The sequence below is a fragment of the Melospiza melodia genome, chromosome 4, assembly GCF_035770615.1.
Source record: "Melospiza melodia melodia isolate bMelMel2 chromosome 4, bMelMel2.pri, whole genome shotgun sequence".
Lineage (NCBI taxonomy): Eukaryota > Metazoa > Chordata > Aves > Passeriformes > Passerellidae > Melospiza > Melospiza melodia.
In genome coordinates, this window is record NC_086197.1 from 6,847,313 (window position 1) to 6,865,060 (window position 17,748).

The 17,748-nt window shown below is 43.9% G+C and overlaps 1 protein-coding gene across 3 annotated transcripts in view; it reads left to right on the forward strand.

The window, feature by feature from the left end:
- CAMK1D (calcium/calmodulin dependent protein kinase ID) overlaps nucleotides 1-17,748 on the forward strand; it is a 222,453-nt gene that overhangs the window by 116,292 nt on the left and 88,413 nt on the right. For all 3 annotated transcript variants that reach the window (XM_063153729.1, XM_063153730.1, XM_063153731.1), the window contains exon 3: nucleotides 17,306-17,380. In XM_063153729.1, coding sequence (XP_063009799.1) covers nucleotides 17,306-17,380 — 75 coding nt within the window. The remainder of the gene's footprint in view (nucleotides 1-17,305; nucleotides 17,381-17,748) is intronic.

Consider the following 17,748-nt stretch of genomic DNA (forward strand, 5'->3'; position numbering starts at 1 on the left):
CCTCCTGGTCTGGGGTGTTTTCACCCCTTCCTAGTGACACTGACACCAGGAGTGCAGGATTCAGGGGTCAGGAGGAGCAATAGATGAGGTGGGAATAGGCTAAGAAGGTCCTTAAAGCCACATTTGGAAGTATCATGGCCAGAGAACAGGCAATGAACAGTGCATAGATGTGCCCAGTCAAAAATACAGGCTAGGAAATGTGCTCTGCAGCAGGCCAGAGAAGAGGAGATTGCAGTCACTGAAACTGTGTGTTTGTGACTCTTCCCTTCTCTTTATTTTGTTCCTGATTGTTCCCCTGGGCAGGGTCTCACAGACAGCACAAATGGAGACACAGGTCTGTGTAAACCATGACCTGCTGTCAGCACACAGCATGGCTGGTGCAAGCAGCAGCCACAAAGATGCCTTGGGTGTGTGAGGAAAAGAGCTTTCCACCTTCAGGTGGGCTTCTGACAAAGAGTGAATGGATGGCAGAGGGGGGAAGCAGCTCAAAGCAGAAGAGAAAATAAGACATAGAAACAAAACCAGAAATGCAGACAAAGCAGGAGACACTGAGTAAGAATTAGGCTGATGTGAGATTGTTTTAACTATTCACACTGTGTGATTAAGTACCGTGAGATTTGACAACTCTGATTATCTACTCAGAAGTGTGTTTATGTCTGTCAAAAGCAAAATGACATTTCAGAAGCAGAGGCTCACCTGCCCACCTGTATCTGGTATGGAGCTTGCAGAGCCCAGCTCAACAGTGATAATCCAAATGATAACAATGAATTGTGTCTGAGCTGAGCACAGGCATGGCTGATGCAACATTACCTGCTCAGATTTTGTACATTGGATTTCACCAGTATGACTTCTCTGGAATTACAGGCCTGGTTTGAGGTCACTGAAGCCTGTCTGCCCCCTGAGGACTCTGCTTGGCTCCTTCATTGTGCTGTCACCAAAACCAGCTCAGAGCTCTGCCACCAGCATTGTGTGCACCAGCTCAGGTGTGAATAGAGACACGAGGTTTCATTATTTTATCCTCTAAATATCTGCAGGTGTGTGTCCTGGAGTAAGAACTGACACTTTCCAGCCCATCCCAAATGACTGCTTCCACTTGGTTATGCCTTTCAGAAAGACAAATAAGGTGTCAGAGGGACATTCCTTGGTGTCTGCTGTCTCTGGAGGTTTCTGGCTGGTGTCTTGCTGTAAGTTTGCACCTCTCCATGTGCCCATTAGTTGGCATGAGGCCACACACAGAAGCCCAAATGTATTTTGGGCATATGGATTCATGTTTGTTTCCTCTTAAACATTTCCAAAATATTTTTCACAGTTTGCTGGTGGCTGGTGCCAGCCTGAGCATGTTTCCAAGCTAACTGCAGCCCCCTTGGAAATCCTCAAAACTTCTTGAATGATTTCCATTGGCTTTGCAAACTGCAGCTTTCATTCCTAGGTCAAAGGTGGATTTATTTTTTTTTTAAGTGTGAAAACAGAATTTCCAGTCATACTTTTGTGAGTGGGGAGAAATGTTCATTTTTCCGTGTGCTTGGTTTGAAGTTCATGGTTTCATAATGAAAAATGGCTGAAGTTAGGAGGTTAATGAAAACTCAGAGCCACAGCATTAACTCAGCAGGTAGCTTCCTCCCTCTTACTGTCCTATTGAGAGCGCACAAATGCCCTGCTGGCTGGAGGAAATAATTATTTGCATCGAATTTGTTGTTACTTTAAAATCCCACCAGAACACAGAGTGACCTGATAATGCAGTAATTCACAAGTTGAAGTGTAACTGGATGGACAGAACAATAAAACAAGGCAAAAAGAGTAGGACAGGATGCTGGTCAGGTTGGTACTCTGGTGCAGTTTGGATTTGAGCTTCAAGGGGCACTGTGCAGGAGAGTGTGACACATGAGAAGACATAATTGATAAGGACCTGTGCAATTCTAGGTTTTAAGCTAAAGCACAAATTAGGAATTGTATAGGAACATCTGTGCCTGCATTCGTGTTGCATGCAGAATTGAGACATTCTGTAAATTTTATTCCAAATCCAGCTCTTGGGAGATCACCAGATCACAGCTGATAAGACCCGTGAGAATGTGTACATTCATCTAGAAATGAACTTCTAACCCCATCAGCTTGTGATGCTAATCACATCACCAGCCACTTTCCCAGCATTTTCCATTTGTTGTGCTCAGCATCTATGAAGCACTGATACACTTGCAGTTTATGACAAGGCCCTGGATTTATTGATGCCACATAGAGCTGAGGTAATGATAAAAAAGAAAGGGCTGGTGACTGTTTCATGATGTATCGTAAATGAATGCATGACTCCAGTTGAGCAGACAACAGGCAGGAGTGAATGCTGTAAAATCACACCCCGTGCTTTGAAACTCCTTTTTTCCTTCTGGGAGAAGTCAAGCATTGAATTGCCTCAAAGGCTGAGCTGCAGAATACCTTCTACCCACACACATGCTCCACCCAGATCAAAACTGTGAAACAAAATGTATTTGCTGTCCTAGGGGTCCTCCAGCATCATCCTGACAAGCTCTATTGGCAGATGCTCTTTAATCAGGATACAGCTTTCATTTATTAATTCAGCTTTATGCATGGGGAGCAGCACAGCTTTTAGCACAGCAGAGAAGGGGATGTTACCAGAATGCCCTGTGTCCATCAACAGGAAGGCTGCATTTAGTACCATTTATTTTAGTCTTCATCTAATAGCTACCTTTCATTCTAAATACCTTGAATTAATTAGATGTATTGCTTAGGAAAAAATGAGTCACCACGTGTGACTTGGATGTGTGACTTGGCTGCATAAAATATTAGAAATCTATAGAACTGTAGTTTATAAGCCAGTTGGTTAGAAAACATTTTCTTGAGTGCCATGAAACAACCCACTTTTTCATACTGATTTCTTCTTAATGGCATGAATGAAAACAAGGAATTGGCAAAGAGAAATTTTGCTATCAGTGTCCTTTGAAGCACATTTATTAACTCCTGCTTTCAAAGTATTTTTATTACCATTTCTGCTTCATCATGACTTGCAAAAAGTCAGTGGGCAGTGGTAAAACCTAGCTAGAATAATGGAAAAATAACCACATGTCATTGCAATGTTGCTCTTTAGCCCTACTGTTCCCACAGCTAGACATGCATTTATTTTACATGAAGGATTTGCTGTCTTTTAACACTAATTGCTGCTTATGACATTAATATTGTGCTTGTTGCTGTCTGAAATATTGGTGTTGTTAACCTCCAAGCTCTGTTGCAGGACAGTGCCACAGTGACATATTTAAAACACATAAATTCTTTCTGCAGTGGTTATTAGGGATTCAAAACTCTGGAAAGATTCCAGTCTTCCAGCCCTTCACTGCCTATATCACCCTTAAAAATCTTTTAGATATATATTTTATATATATTTAGCTGTCTGGAGATACCCAGGGGGAAGTTTGAAAGCACTTTGATGCTTAGTTACTGTAGGAAGTTACTTGCATCATATGGTACCTAATAATCTTTAGAAGTCTGGTCCTTGGCTACTGAGTGAATGTTTTTAAAAATTATATTTCCATGCCATAAGAAAAGAGGAAATTGCAGCTTACAGTCCTCTTTTCTGGGCAAGTGGCTGCAAGTATAGAGCTGGCTTGTGGTTTAAGCTCCTCTGTTACCTCTCCAAAGGCACCCTGGGAACATTTGTGAATCCAGGTTTCTCTCTCCTAAAAATAGAAATCTATACATAGGGTCCCCGTGCTCCAAACTGGTAACAGGAATAAATGAACTTCACTGTTTAATTTTTAATTAGACCCCCTTTATGATATCCTTTGTAAAACTGGGGAGATTAAGCTTCTCAAACTTATTCTCACCTGGTTAAAAACCAATTAGCTGTTATACACAAGTAAAATGCATCCTTATTAACACGGATTTCTGCTAATTATAATGTTCTGGTTAAATGACTTTTCTGCCACTTGATGAATTGAGTTCAAGCCTACTTTGGACTCTATAGTGGTGCTGCCAAGATGTGAATCTGGCCAAGTGAGACCCCCAGCAGTCCTGCCTGATTAATGATTCCAGGATTTGGCCCAGATAAATTATTCCATTATTAATTCCGGCCATTGCTGGAAGAGTTTTTTTCCTATTCTCTCCCACTGCTTCTTTCCTGAAGACCACATGCAAAGCAAACCAGTGAAAATAGAAGACTTTTTTTTTTTTTTGTTCCTAGCATCTGGGAAGGTTGGAAATAAACCAGGATTGAAGATGAATAGGCTTCACTCCAGCTTGGAAATGGCAGGTTCAGTTTTGGAGGGCTGGAGCTGTGTTCCCAATGTCATTTACCAGCTGTGCAGAGGTGACCGTGTTCACAGGGGTCTTAGGATGAGGGAAGAGACGAGGATCTGACTCCATGTTTCAGGAGGCTGATTTATTATTTTATAATATATATTACATTAAAACTATACTAAAAGAATAGAAGAAAAGGTTTCATCAGGAGGCTAGCTAAGAATACAATAGTCAAGAATGATAACAAAAGCTTCTGTCTGGGACAGAGAGTCCAAGCCAGCTGTGATTGGCCATTAATTAGAAACAACCACATGAGACCAATCACAGATGCACCTGTTGCATTCCACAACAGCAGTTAATCAATGTTTACATTTTGTTCCTGAGGCCTCTCAGCTTCTCAGGAGGAAAAATCCTAAGGAAAGGATTTTCCATAAAAGTTGTCTGCGACACAGGGAAGCAGGGCTGGGACTCCCAGGAGTCCCACAAGTGTCAGGAGAAGTGGATCTGCCTTTCAGTTTGGATTTCCAGGCTCTGTGGCTGGGGACAGTAACTCTCAATGAACATGGAGTGGCAAGGTCTGTGCTGTGATCTCAGTCTCCCCTGTGCAGAGCTCCCCCACTCACTCCTTGATGGTGCAGGGTGTCTGTGACTCACCCCAGGGCTATTGGCACTTCCCACAGGCACTGGGGGAGCAGCCTTCTGTGTAGGAGTGTCCTAATACACTGAAATGTGAAATGATGAAATGTGGAAACCTGCCTAGCCTCTTACTTATCCTTCTGTCTCAATGAAAGAAATAAATTGGCCTGGTGGGAAGGAGGGGGTTTTCTCACAGGTTGCTGCTGCTGAGTTTGCCATGTGGCTTGTCCAGGCAGACTGAGCACTTGGGTCAGAGCCCCTGCCTGGGTGCCAGCTGAGGATTGCCCAGGAGAGCAGTGCTCAGCATCCCTCTCTGCCAGGCGTCCTGGGCAGGGGAGCACTGCTGGGGCACAGGGCCCAGCGACACAAACACAGTGAGACCTGATCCAAAGCCAAGCCCACACCTGCCAGGAGAGGCAGAGTGGTTATTCCTGTGCCCCCTGCACACACAGGGGCTCTGACCCATTCTGGAGGGCATTTGCAGCTCCTCCCTGCAGGGGACACCTGCAGCTGGGCACGTGTGACACTGCTGGCCCCTGGCATGGCACTGAGGGATTGTAATCTGCTTTAATTGTCACATGCACACCCAGTCTGATGAGACTCAATCAAAGCTGGTGATTTTCCAGGCTGCCCAGCAGCAATCAGCAGAGATGAGCATGCAGAGGACGACCCAGCTTCGTTGGGGGACAAGAAATTTGTGTTCAGCATGCCATTTGTGCTTGGTTGCTCATTTTCTTTTCTGCTTCTCTTGTGGAGAAAATGTGGTTTTGAGGCATAAACCTCTTTGGATGTGACTGTAGAGCATAGCCCTGCTTCCTGCTGTGAGACAAAGTGTCTTTTTGGTTACATCAGTGTTTTCTGAGTACATAAACCATCTCTGCCTTTGTGCTGTTCCTTGTCCTTATGATCAGCAGTTCAGCTCCACCTCACCCACACGCATTAGCTTCTGGGGTAACCCAATAGATAAAAATGCTGTAAAAGTCACAGCTGGGAGTCCCAGCTCTGTCACATCTGGGTGACAGCTACATTTGTTCCCCATGTGGTGGTGTGAAATACCTGGCTTTGTTAAATCTTTCAGCTCTGTGCTTGAATGAATAGGCATTTTCCATGCTCCTGTGTAACTTACCTGTGCAGGTGAGTGGGTGTCAGAGCATTCACCCTTCATTAGAATGTATTCAAACCAGTGAGGGAGATAACAGGCGACAACACCACCCCTGTGTCTGTGTCCAATGGGTGTTTCACGGATGGCAGGGCTTTCCTTTCAGAGATGCAGTGTCTGCTGCCAGGTTTCAGATGGAACTGCGTGATTGTGTACACACTGCACTCACCTGAGAGCCAGGAGGGCACACAGGGTTACACCAGTTATTCAGCTCCTCATTCACTGCAGACTAATGAGATCTTCTCATTTGGTGAGGCAGTGTACAAGGATAGCTGCTCTGACTGCTGCCAGATCACCCTTCCAAGAGTGTCATTCCTCCTGTTTTTCAGGGGGTTTGCCAGCAGAGCCTGCTTTTATGTTCAAGAAACACCTCCAGAGCAGCCCACCTGCCACAGACATCTTTTATGGAAAATCTTTTCTTTAAGAGTTTTCCTCCTGAGAAACTGAGAGGCTTCAGGAACAAAATGCAAACAATGATTATCTGCTGCTGTGGAATGCAACAAGTGGATCTGTGATTGGTCTCGTGTGGGTGTTTCTAATTAATTGCCAATCACAGTCAGCTGGCTCGGACTCTCTGAGACACAAGCCTTTGTTAACATTCCTTCTTTTTCTATTCTTAGCTGGCCTTCTGATGAAATAATTTCTTCTGTTTTTTTTAGTATAGTTTTAATATACTATATATCATAAAATAATAAATCAAGCCTTCTGAAACATGGAGTCAGATCCTCATCTCTTCCCTCATCCTGGGGTCCCTGTGAACACCACCACATCCACCTCAGCCCAGGAGCTGCTCACCACCTTTGACTGCACGTGGCTCCTCAGTCTCCCAGGCAAGGCAGTGGGAATCATCCCTGATAATCCCTGCACATGTAAATCCACAGTCCTCCACACTGCAAAAACAGGGCTGCTGCCAAGAACTAAAGCATGGTGTACACTGTTTTTGGCTGAGATAAATCCTTGCAGACACTGTTTTTATCTTTTTCACCTTTAATGATTAATTAATCATTAATACTTGTTTTGATGTGTTTCACATTAAACAGCCTGGAGGCTTCTGCTCAAACTTTGCAAGGCTTTTTGATTGCTGCCAGTTGGGATCTACCAATTTGAAACCATCATTCCCATGGTTTGGTGTGCTTCTTGTGGATGTCAGGGATATTCCTGAAATGGCACTGACATGGGGACATTCCTGTTGCCTTGAATGGGCTGCTAGATCTGCAGGAATACAAGGATTCCAGAAGGTTTTTTGGACCTTGTCTTCACACTAGAGTTGCAGGTTTTAGTAGTAGAAGACCCAGAGCTTGAATTTCTTTCCCTTGAATGGCTGCTGAGCAGCATTCACCTGACAATTCTTGACAAGTGAGGACAAGGTCAGCACCTCCCTCCAGGTGTGTGATCCAGGAATCACTTATGGTGATCCTCAAAGTTCCTAAATTAATTTGTTATGTTCGTGGGGGGTTATAAAGTTCCACCAGTGCCTGGTGAAAACCTGTGCTGAAAATGTTCAGCTTTTGTCTGAGCTCTGTTGTGACCTCACTAGGAAGTATAACATGAGATAGGGCAGGGATCAGAAATTTCAAGGTGTATCTGGGTAGGTTTTGTCACAGCCAGTTAGTGCTACAGCTGATTAACTCCACAGCTCAGGTTTCCACCTGTGGAATGTCTCCAGCTTCACTTTATCACTGCAAAATCTCATGAGAACATTTTATGCACGTGGTACATAAGGCTGGGATTTGCTGTAGAAGACATGCAGTGCTAGGGAAGAAAGACCATGGAAATGGATGGAAATATTTCTGGATCTTCACTCTTGAGGAACGGGAGGTTATAGAGGTGATGGGTAGGATCTGGAAAACGAAATGGAGAGAGGTCAAGTGGTATAATCATGAGAAAATCCTGCTAGGACACTGGATCAGGACAAATCCCATCTTGGCCCATTGCTTTGCATACAGAATATTTCATGCCTAATTTTGAAGTGTTAAAGTGTGAAAAAACTAAACTGGAAACCATGTTAATTTTAAAATCATCATTACCTTCTAAGTCTAATGAAGTAGCCTTTTGGTGGGCTTCTCTCTTCTGAATTTTGACTATTCCTATTTCCTTCAGACACCTGCTCTGAGCTACTTGCTGCTTGCTACCAACACTGGAGCTTTTTGTCACAGTCTCCTCTTCAGTCCCAGGGAGGGAAGGTTATGAAGTGACTCATCCCTCCATATTTACCTTTGGGTACCATCCTCTAGGGCATCCAGGGTCCTTTTCTTCTATCTGGTTTCCCAAAGCAGACCAGATTAACCTGACAGAAGCATAGAGATCTTAAAAATATTAGTGAAGACACTAATTTCCTTCCTGTGCTGTGAGCAGTCTGTGTTTTGAAGCCCCCACATGACCCCAAAGTTCAACTCCTTGTCTTTCCAGCCACAGAGATTTAACTAATTTGGCCAGGCAGCCAGCATATGGACACTGAACCATCTGGCTTTGAGCTGGAATTAGCTGTCCCTTGCCCAGTTGTTAGATCAAGCAAGGCAAGATGTGTAATGTGGGTGGGAACAAAAGGTATCATAATAGTAGGAGATCAGAGGAGGTCAAAAAACACCGTCTGGCATGGGGATGTGGCACCATTTCTAAGTTACAGCTCATAAAAATAAGCTCTGTTTTATTTTTAAGGCAAGGGAGTATTCAGTACTGAATCCAGTAACCCTCCTCCAGCTCTTTCCAATAGGCAAATTAGGGATATAACTTCAAAAAACACCGGCAATATAAGTGTAGTAAGAGAGAAAAACCAGATGTTTTGGATTTGCAGACTCAGTAGAGCCGCCTTTGGTGACCGACTGACGTGTGCCTGGTTTTGTTCACATCTCTGCTCCATGTGTGTGAGCTGAGGCTTCTCTGGGTGTTGCATTATTTGCATGTGGGTTTGTGGGTGAGAAAGGGGGGGACTGCTACCCTGAGATGGTGGGCACCAAAGCCACAGAAGTTGTCACCACGTTCTTGTTGTCCATGATGGGAGGACATCGTGGGGATATGAAGAAGTAGAAATTAATGTCAGGGTCATTAAAGCTTTCTTCTAAAGCTGTCTCCAGCCGCCCATTTCAGGGAAGGTGGTTGACTTGGTGACATCAATCTGGTATCCTCTCACAGTTTGGAACCTTGGAAATCAACGGGACACGTGATGTGAGGCACCACACTGCCCTCCCTCCCTTTCACACCCCAAAAATCAGCACTAATGTGGCCAGCAGGATCAGGGCTGTCCCTCTCTGCTCTGCCCTGGTGGGGCTGCACCTCCAATCGTGGTGTCAGCTTTGGGGCCCTCACACAGGAATGGCACTGAGGTAAGGCAATGCATGTCCCACAGCACAGCATCAGCCCTGGAATGGTTTTTGGGAGCAGGAATGGTGGGCAGAGCTCTGCTGCAGCCAGCCAGCCATTTCCAGGACAGCCACAAGTCTCCTTCCCCATACCAACCCCTGCCATCTCACTTTGCCCCGTTCCCCTCTTGGCAGAATTCCCAGTTTCTCCTTGAGATCAGGCTGGCTTGCTCCCATGCATCCTCACATCCTCTGAGCCACCATGAAGATTTTTGAGTTGTTTTCTTTCAAGTGGAGAGCAATCTGATCTGATCGCTCCCTGTGACCATGTGTGAGACTCTAGTGGATATTTTTACTCCCGACGAGGGGGAAAGAATGATGCATCTGACTCCATCTTATCAAAGGCTAATTAATTACTTTATTATACTATATTGTTCTATACTATATTACGCTATATTACTTTACATCTAAACTGAATCTGCCGAGCACTCAACTGCCCAAAATCTCATGATTGTCACCTGACAGTCCCAACACACACACACACACCTGGTCCTGACAGGCCAAGAAACAAAACCCCATCCCTCTGGGTAAACAATCTCCATATTGCATTCTACTTTGGCACAACACAGGCACAGCAAATGAGATAAGAATTGTTTTTCCTTTCTCTGAGGTTCAGAGAATGTGAAAGCCAGAAATGTTCTTGGGAAGAATTGTGCCTTGCTTTTCTCTGTGGAGAGAAATGTGGTGACATGAGACTATCCTATGTCATAGACATCTTTTATAAAGAATCATTTCCTTAGGATTTTTTTTCCTGAGAAGCTGAGAGGCCTCAGGAACAAAATTTAAACAATGATTATCTGCTGCTGTGGAATGCAACAGGTGCATCTGGGATTGGTCTCATGTGGTTGTTTCTAATTAATGGCCAATCACAGTCAGCTGGCTCAGACAGAGAGTCCGAGGCAGAAGCTTTTGTTATCATTCTTTCCTATTCTATTCTTAGCTAGCCTTCTGATGAAATCCTTTCTTCTATTCTTTTTGTATAGTTTTAATGTAATATATATCATAAAATAATAAATCAAGCCTTCTGAAACATGGAGTCAGATCCTCGTCTCTTCCCTCAACCTGAGACCCCTGTGAACACCGTCACAATGCTATCTGTTGAAATTGTTGACTCATTTCAAACAAATGAGACAGCTGAGCAGAGGTAAGTTTGCAGTGCCCTCCACAGCAGAAACTGATTTAAACACTTCCCTTGGCCAACTGGTGAACTCATCAACCCTGATGCTGCAGACCAAACTCTCTCCAGGGTCCGTGTGGGAATAATGGAACATTGATTCTCAAAGACATTTGGTTACTCAAAGCCACGAATCCTCACAGCCTCACGCTTTGTTGGTTCTGGCTTTTGCAAAATGATTCCTGCTTTCTTGTGGCATTTTCCCCGTGACACGTGCTGCTCGTGGAGGTGCAGCATTAAATGTCACGTCTTGCAAATGCAGCACTGGCTTGGAAAGAGTTGTTGTGGGGGGGGCCTGCCCTACTTAAGCAGCTCTTGTGTTTGCCCAAGGTTTTTGTGCGGCATTCTTCTAACTGATCCTGGTTTTTGGTGTTAAATATGATAGATATTAATGTAAGTGATTCTGTCGTGGTTTATAGCTGGGGTGTGTCACGTGCTGTCCTGGCAGATCAGCAGCCAAAACAACAGCAAAATCTGGGTTCTCTGCTTTTATCTGTGCAGAGGGCAGCCCCTCTAATTAATGATCCATGGCAGCACACAGCAGGTTTAATGCCAGCTCTTTGGCCTCTGGGATGGTCAGGAGCCAGCAGAGATGTACAGAAAGCTCAGGCACTAAAGGATTTGGTTTCCCTTATTGTACATCAACTTCCAAATTTTAATCCCTTCCTTCTTAAAAGCAATCTCCTGCCAAAGCCCATGGAATTTATTGATTTTTAGATTTTTTTTGGCAAACATTGAAGTGAATACTGTCCATTAGAGCTAGATCTGGACCTATGGGGGCTTGTGCACTTCTGGTGGAAGTGAGTAGGATGTAGTGTCTCTGTGCCAGGCAGTGGCAAGGGCGGATTTTAGCATCACTGGGGTGCCATGCCATGTACTCATCACCACCCCAGTGCTGCAGCACAGCCCATCTGGCATGATGGAAACTGGTGAGCAGAGCCAGATGTCACCCCTGGTCATGTCAGGTCTTGTTTAGGGGGTGTGTTTCAGCCCCTTTGGAGGTGAAGTTTCTGTGTTTTAGCAGTAGCAGTTGGAGAAAAATGGCAATTCCCTTATCAATTCTCTCATGCAACGTCTCCACAGGAAGCAGAGGGGGCCAGTGTGTGCTTGGGCTCTGCTGCAGATCAAGCACTCTTTTGTCAGCCCTTGTTTGCACAGCTGCCATGCCCAGAAAACTCACTTGAAGTCCTTGGTTGCCCAGTTCAGTTTGCTCCCTTAAATCTTGGCTGGCTGTGTGTTAAAATATTGCTCGAGCACAACATTGCCTTCATTCATTTGTGTCATTGACCCCTTTGTAAAAGCACATGGCAGAATCATAGACTGAAAGTCTGGAGGGGAAGCTTAATAATTTTGCATGGTTGCATTGAGCCCCAAGGTTTGTGTCTGCCTGAGGCACAGCATCCAACCCAGAGCTGCTCTGAACAGGGGGAATCCATCCTTTCTTTTCATAGTTTCATAGTTTCTTTTTTATACTAAACCTTTCATAGTTTCTTACCAGGTTTAATCCCTCTTTATGTTTGATTTTTTTTTTGTATACTTAAATTCCCTTGATTCTTACTCCTAGATTTATCTTCCTCTTCTGTTTCCCATGGATTGCAGCATCACATGAGAATTGTAGGGTGAAAAGTCCTGAATCTAAAAAAGAATTGGCCTCTCTTTATTTGTATTTTTGATTCTAGACAACTTCTTTCTGTATAATGGCCTCAGAGTATTCCTGAAACTGAACAAAGCAGTGGTGGCTGGAGGTGGCACCTGCCCTTTGTGCCACAGATGGAGGAACTTTGGGGACACTTTGGGATGTGGGAGATGCAAGCAGCACATGGGGTTTGCCAGGATGGAGGGGGGAGCATCAGGAAAAATAGCAAATGTGATGAAAGGGAGGTTGCAAAGGTGGCAAGGGCAATTTTCCTAATTTCATATCAATTTGCATAATGGGATCCAATTTGTTTAAGCAAGTCCCTGCTTTGATGTTCACTTTCAGGGCTTTTTTTCTTTGGAAGCAAGTAATGGGAACTGCTGTCACCCCATCCCATGTCCGTGTCCCCTCTGCTACAGCCCCAATATTGCACTATCATGTACCTGAAGCATCAGCGAGCTGCTTTGTGCAGAGTTAATCAGGCAGATTTATCTATTGCAGGGGGGGATAATGTTGGGAGTCTGGAGAGGGAGGACAGAAGGAAGAAAGGGTCTGCAGAGAAGTGGGGTTAAGATTCTCTCACTGAGGTAGGAAGGAGAAGGAATTGCAATAATATGGCCCATTGATTAAGATATTACTCTGGGATTGAACAGTCTTGGCCCTCTCTGCTCCATTCTTGCTGGTGATTACAGAAAAAACTTGTTTTTCTGCACAATGCTTCCCCTTCTGTAAAGGGAGAGCAGCACCTTTTAAAATAATAAATCCTGTCAGTCTTGAGTAGATCAGGCAGTCCAGTGAGTATTTCTGCAGGGCTGTGTGCAGGCATTTGGAGGCTTAGCAGAATGAATCCTCTGAACCTTTGAGACTCACTTGGTGCTTCTAGAAGGGGATAAAAGTGGAGTTAATTAACTCATCCCCAAATCCCTCCTCATCCATGACCAGCAAGGAGCTGCCACTTCACAGTGCTTTCCGTGGCTCTCAATGTACCCAAGCATCCCTGCAAGCCAGAGGGAGTGTCTGCCTGTTACTCACATCTGGCACTGCTCATCTGCTGGCAGAGGAGTGGGACACATTTGCTCCATCACCATTGGACTTTGTGCTACCAACAAAACATTCTGATGATGCCACACCTGCTTGTCCAAACCCCAGGGTGTTATTGAAATGAATATTGTTCATCCAGAAGATGGAGGCCAAGAAGGAGAAAGGCTGGACATGCCCAGATTACTCCATCTTGCCCCCTGAACCCCCATTCTAAAAACTCCAAAAATCTATTTTTCACTCCGCGACCAGCTAACTATTATTCCATTTAAACTCTCTTCACTTGTAATTTCTCATATAAAAGTTGGTAATTGGTTTCTCCAAGGGCTAAATCAAAGGCACAGGGGTCTTGGGCTCTGTGCCAGGGTCTCTGAGCCCCCCAAGCAGGGCTCAAGCCCTCCAGGGCAGCCAGAGGAATATCCTGAGTTCTGACAGTCATAGAACTTGTGGTTTATTGCCAAAGGCCTGGGTGCAGAGATGCTGCTTGGAGCTGCCAGCCACAGCTCAGAGCAGGACTGAGAGAGGGAGAGGTAAAGAGGGAGAAGGCAAGAGAATGATAAAGAAGATGAGAGCAAAAGAGTAAAAGAGAGAGGACAAAAGAGTAAATGAGAGAGAATTTCCTGTTACTATACCGTAAATCTTCTTCTGTGTTGAATATTCTAATTCTCACTAACCAATCTACTACAATATACAAATCCTATAGCATTTACATCCAGCCTATAAGAATCATTACATTACCATACTGTGTTACATTTTAAACCCTAAAAACTCCTCTTTAGACCTCTTCTGCCAAGCTAGTGGGGTCTGCTCTGACCCTTGGACCTGTCTGCAAGCAGAGGGTGTTGTTTCATCCAAAGGGGATTACTTTCAGCTGGCCACACCATTGTTTTCCAGTTGTTCAGTAGCTAAGGTATCTCAGAGTTTGCTTTCATTTCAATCTCACTTATAGTTTCCATAGTCTCAAAATCCTTTGCCAGGCAATCATATTTATAAGGTTTTCCTGTTTCACCTTCCCCAACACAGCACCACCAGCAGGGGTGGCTGATATGTACAGACACCACCTCCCAAAGGCACATCGTGCTCCAAATGCCATCATCCCTTTGAGAGATGCTCCTTGTGTCCTTTGGGGGGTGATTCAGCTTCTTCAGCTGTCTCCTCCCAGATTACACTTCGTATTTGCTGTCTTCCCACATGCTCACATTCTGCCTCTGATTTCAGGGTGGGGGACAGATGGGCTCAATACAGAGGACCCTGCAGGGGTGGGACTTAGCCTTTTCTCCCCTTTCTCTGTGGCACGGAGCAGTTTGTGTGCCCTCCCTCCAGAGCACAGGGTGCAGTGCCCGTTTGGTTGGCACATCAGGGAGGGGAGAGGATCTGCAGCAGCCCCGTGTCAGCACTGCATCTCTGATCAGCTCTCCCCCAGCCTCTGCCTCCCTGGCTCTGGGTGACCCTGAGTGTGATGGTGAGGCTGCTTTGGGGAGCCTCTGAGGCTTCCCAAAACTAGAAATGCAAAGCAGCAGTGAATGCATGGGGAAAACGGCGAAAAGTTCATATTGTATGGCTCTAAGCAGATATTTACTGTATGTATTATGTTGTATTGATTAGTAGTGCTGTATTAACATTTTAATCATGTGGTAAATATAATTTTGTAGTTAAAAGGTGACTTTTGAAGTTAAAATAGGAACTATGTATGTGGGATATTTTTTTAAGAAAGGAATGAGGTACTCACACCAGATAGCAGCCACAGGACACCTAAATCTTTCAGAAAAAGAGAATTTATTGCCCTCTTATCAGAAGAAATGAACTTCTTCCTGCCTCCATCAGCCATGAAGACGCTGTCAGGATTAAGAGGAAGAAGTTGACACTGACCAGACAGACTCCTGTGTTTGAGTGGAATTTATGCATCATGTGTGAGATGTATGAATATTCAAAAGTCTGTTGTTTTTAAGGGTTAATCCTCTGTTAACTGTGTCCTTTTTCAGGCTTATTTTGTCCAGAAAGCGGTACTCAGACGTCTGTAACTCTTTGTTTCTGTTCTCTCATATTGTCCTAATCCAAATTGTCCAAATTATTATTACTCTAATTATATAGCTATTTTTAAAACCATTTTATTATCATTAAACTTTTTAAAATTTGAAAAACAAGTGATTGGTGTTTTTCACACAACCATACTCCAGACTAAACTGGAGAATTTAAACAGTACAGATTGATTGTGTTAAACTGCCATCATTGTGATAGTAGGAGGAGCACAAAGGATCAGGTGAATGTGTGTGGTGCATAAAGGAAAATGGATAAATAAATATTATAGTTTTCATTAAAAATCACAAATTGCTTTAAATGTCATTTCTAACACACCTTCAACTCAACTAAACAAGGCAAACCTGCTCTTGTTCTAACTAAACCTTAAAGGGACCAGGCACTAGACCTGCACAGTAAAAAAATCCTTCCAAACATTTGTTGTGTAAAGCCAAGGGGGTGGTGTATTGGTTTCCTGTTGCAAATATTAAGAATTTAATTTGTGATGCAATCTACCTGGAAATTTTGCTGAAGTACCATGGGATTTTCAAGTCATTTAGGTGGAATGAAGAGCCAAGTCATGTGTTTGTTGCTCTAACATCCTGCAGTGTATTACATTTGAGTTTGCTTATTGCTGACATTAAATTTCCTGTGTGTGAAGGTCCTTGCATGAACACAGCTTTTGATGAGTGATTATGGGCATAAATTCAGGTCAGTCCTAATATTTTCAGTGAATTCAGAGGAAATTGAATTAGTCTGTATGCTTGTGGGAAAGATCTTGCTGGGCACAATGGACCTTCTGCTCTCCACGTCATCACACAGGTGTTAGGACACTTGTGACCATAGAGGATAAGGTCCTGACACATGATTAAGCATCTTAATTAAGCTACTTGAACCTAGAAACATGCAGAGAGTTTTGCATTTGCTGACACTACATGTTTACTTTCCTTCTGAACATACCCATCTGCTTAATGAATGGCCTCTTCTTAGAATTTTCCATCTTTCTCTTGCACTTAAAATATTGTTTGGAATTGGTGTAAATAATGTTCTGCCCTGGACTTGCACTGGGGTACTCTCTTCAGGATCTGCACAATTAAACAATTAAATATATCCTTTGCAAATTATTTGTAAACATTTAAGGAACAAACCCATCGAGGCATTGCTGAAGTAGCTAATTAGATGTGTGCTTGTAGAGATGATTTTTCTCTTTAGAGCTAATGTTTTGGCAAGAGGATGGTGGGGATGGTGAGGATGTAAAAAAGCCATGAAGACTCTTGAAGCTGGTGCACAAAGAGCTTAACGATGCTGTAGGGAAATTCAGGCAGCAAGTCCAGGCTTAACATCAGAGCAGCAGGAATTTGGTGGGAAGGAGCGTGGGGCTGTCACATGGCTGCTGGTTCCCTGTGTGAGCTTCTCCAGGGGGTCAGATCCCTGCTTTCTCCCTGCCAGCCTGCCTCTGTCACTCCCTTGCACCCTGCAGCAAAGCTTCATGAGAATCCAGCCTCCAACCAACTATCTTCATTCATCTGGCACAGGAACTGAATACCTCTAGTGCCTCAAATACTTAACTGCTACGCATTTTGGCTTCAGAGATGATTGAAATATTTTTTTTCTGAATAATAACTGTATTCTGGGCTGTGAAGCACTTTGGACTGTTAACTTTTGTCAAAACTACAAGGATCATCTGGTTCCTATCCCCCTGCTTGGGCAGGAGCACCTTCCACTTGTCCAGGTTGCTCAAAGCCCTGTCCAGCCTGGCTTTGAACACTTCCAGGGATGAGGCATCTGCAACTTCTTTTGGCAACTTGTGCCAGTGCCTCACCACCCTCACAGGAAATAATTTTTTCATAGTATCTAATCCAAATCTACCCTCTTTCAGCTAAAAATCATTTTCCCTTGTTCTATCACTACATATCCTTGCAAAAAGTTCATAATGTTGAATAAAACACTTACAAGTATTGTGTAACTAAAAATAGCTCTGTGTTTTGCAGTCATGTGAAAAAAAAATGAAATTCACTATTTCATCTTATCTTGTATTTTTTCAGGATCAAGCATGAAAATATAGTTGCTCTGGAAGACATCTATGAGAGTCCAAACCATTTATATTTGGTCATGCAGTTGTAAGTACTGAACCTAATGAAGTCTTTATGTCAAAGTTGCCAACTCTTCTTGCTCTGGTTTTGCTCTTTAACCCAAAAGATGGGATATATACGAGGTATTTGTCTTGTGTGCTACAGACTGCAAAATCCCTGGAGGGTGGTCAAAACCAGACCTCTAGCTGTGTGGTGTGTTGTTGTTAAATTGGGAATTAAATTGTTTTGTGACTAGTCTCACCCAAATCAAACCAGAGTGGTTTTGTGAGATTGCATCAAGGAAAAGAGAAGAACAGACAGGGCAGGGGAGTGAATTACAGCTGAGAAGAGCCTGATGTGCCATAGGGAAGCCTGGAGCATCTGACAGAGGCATCTCTGGGTTAAATGCCTCAGGG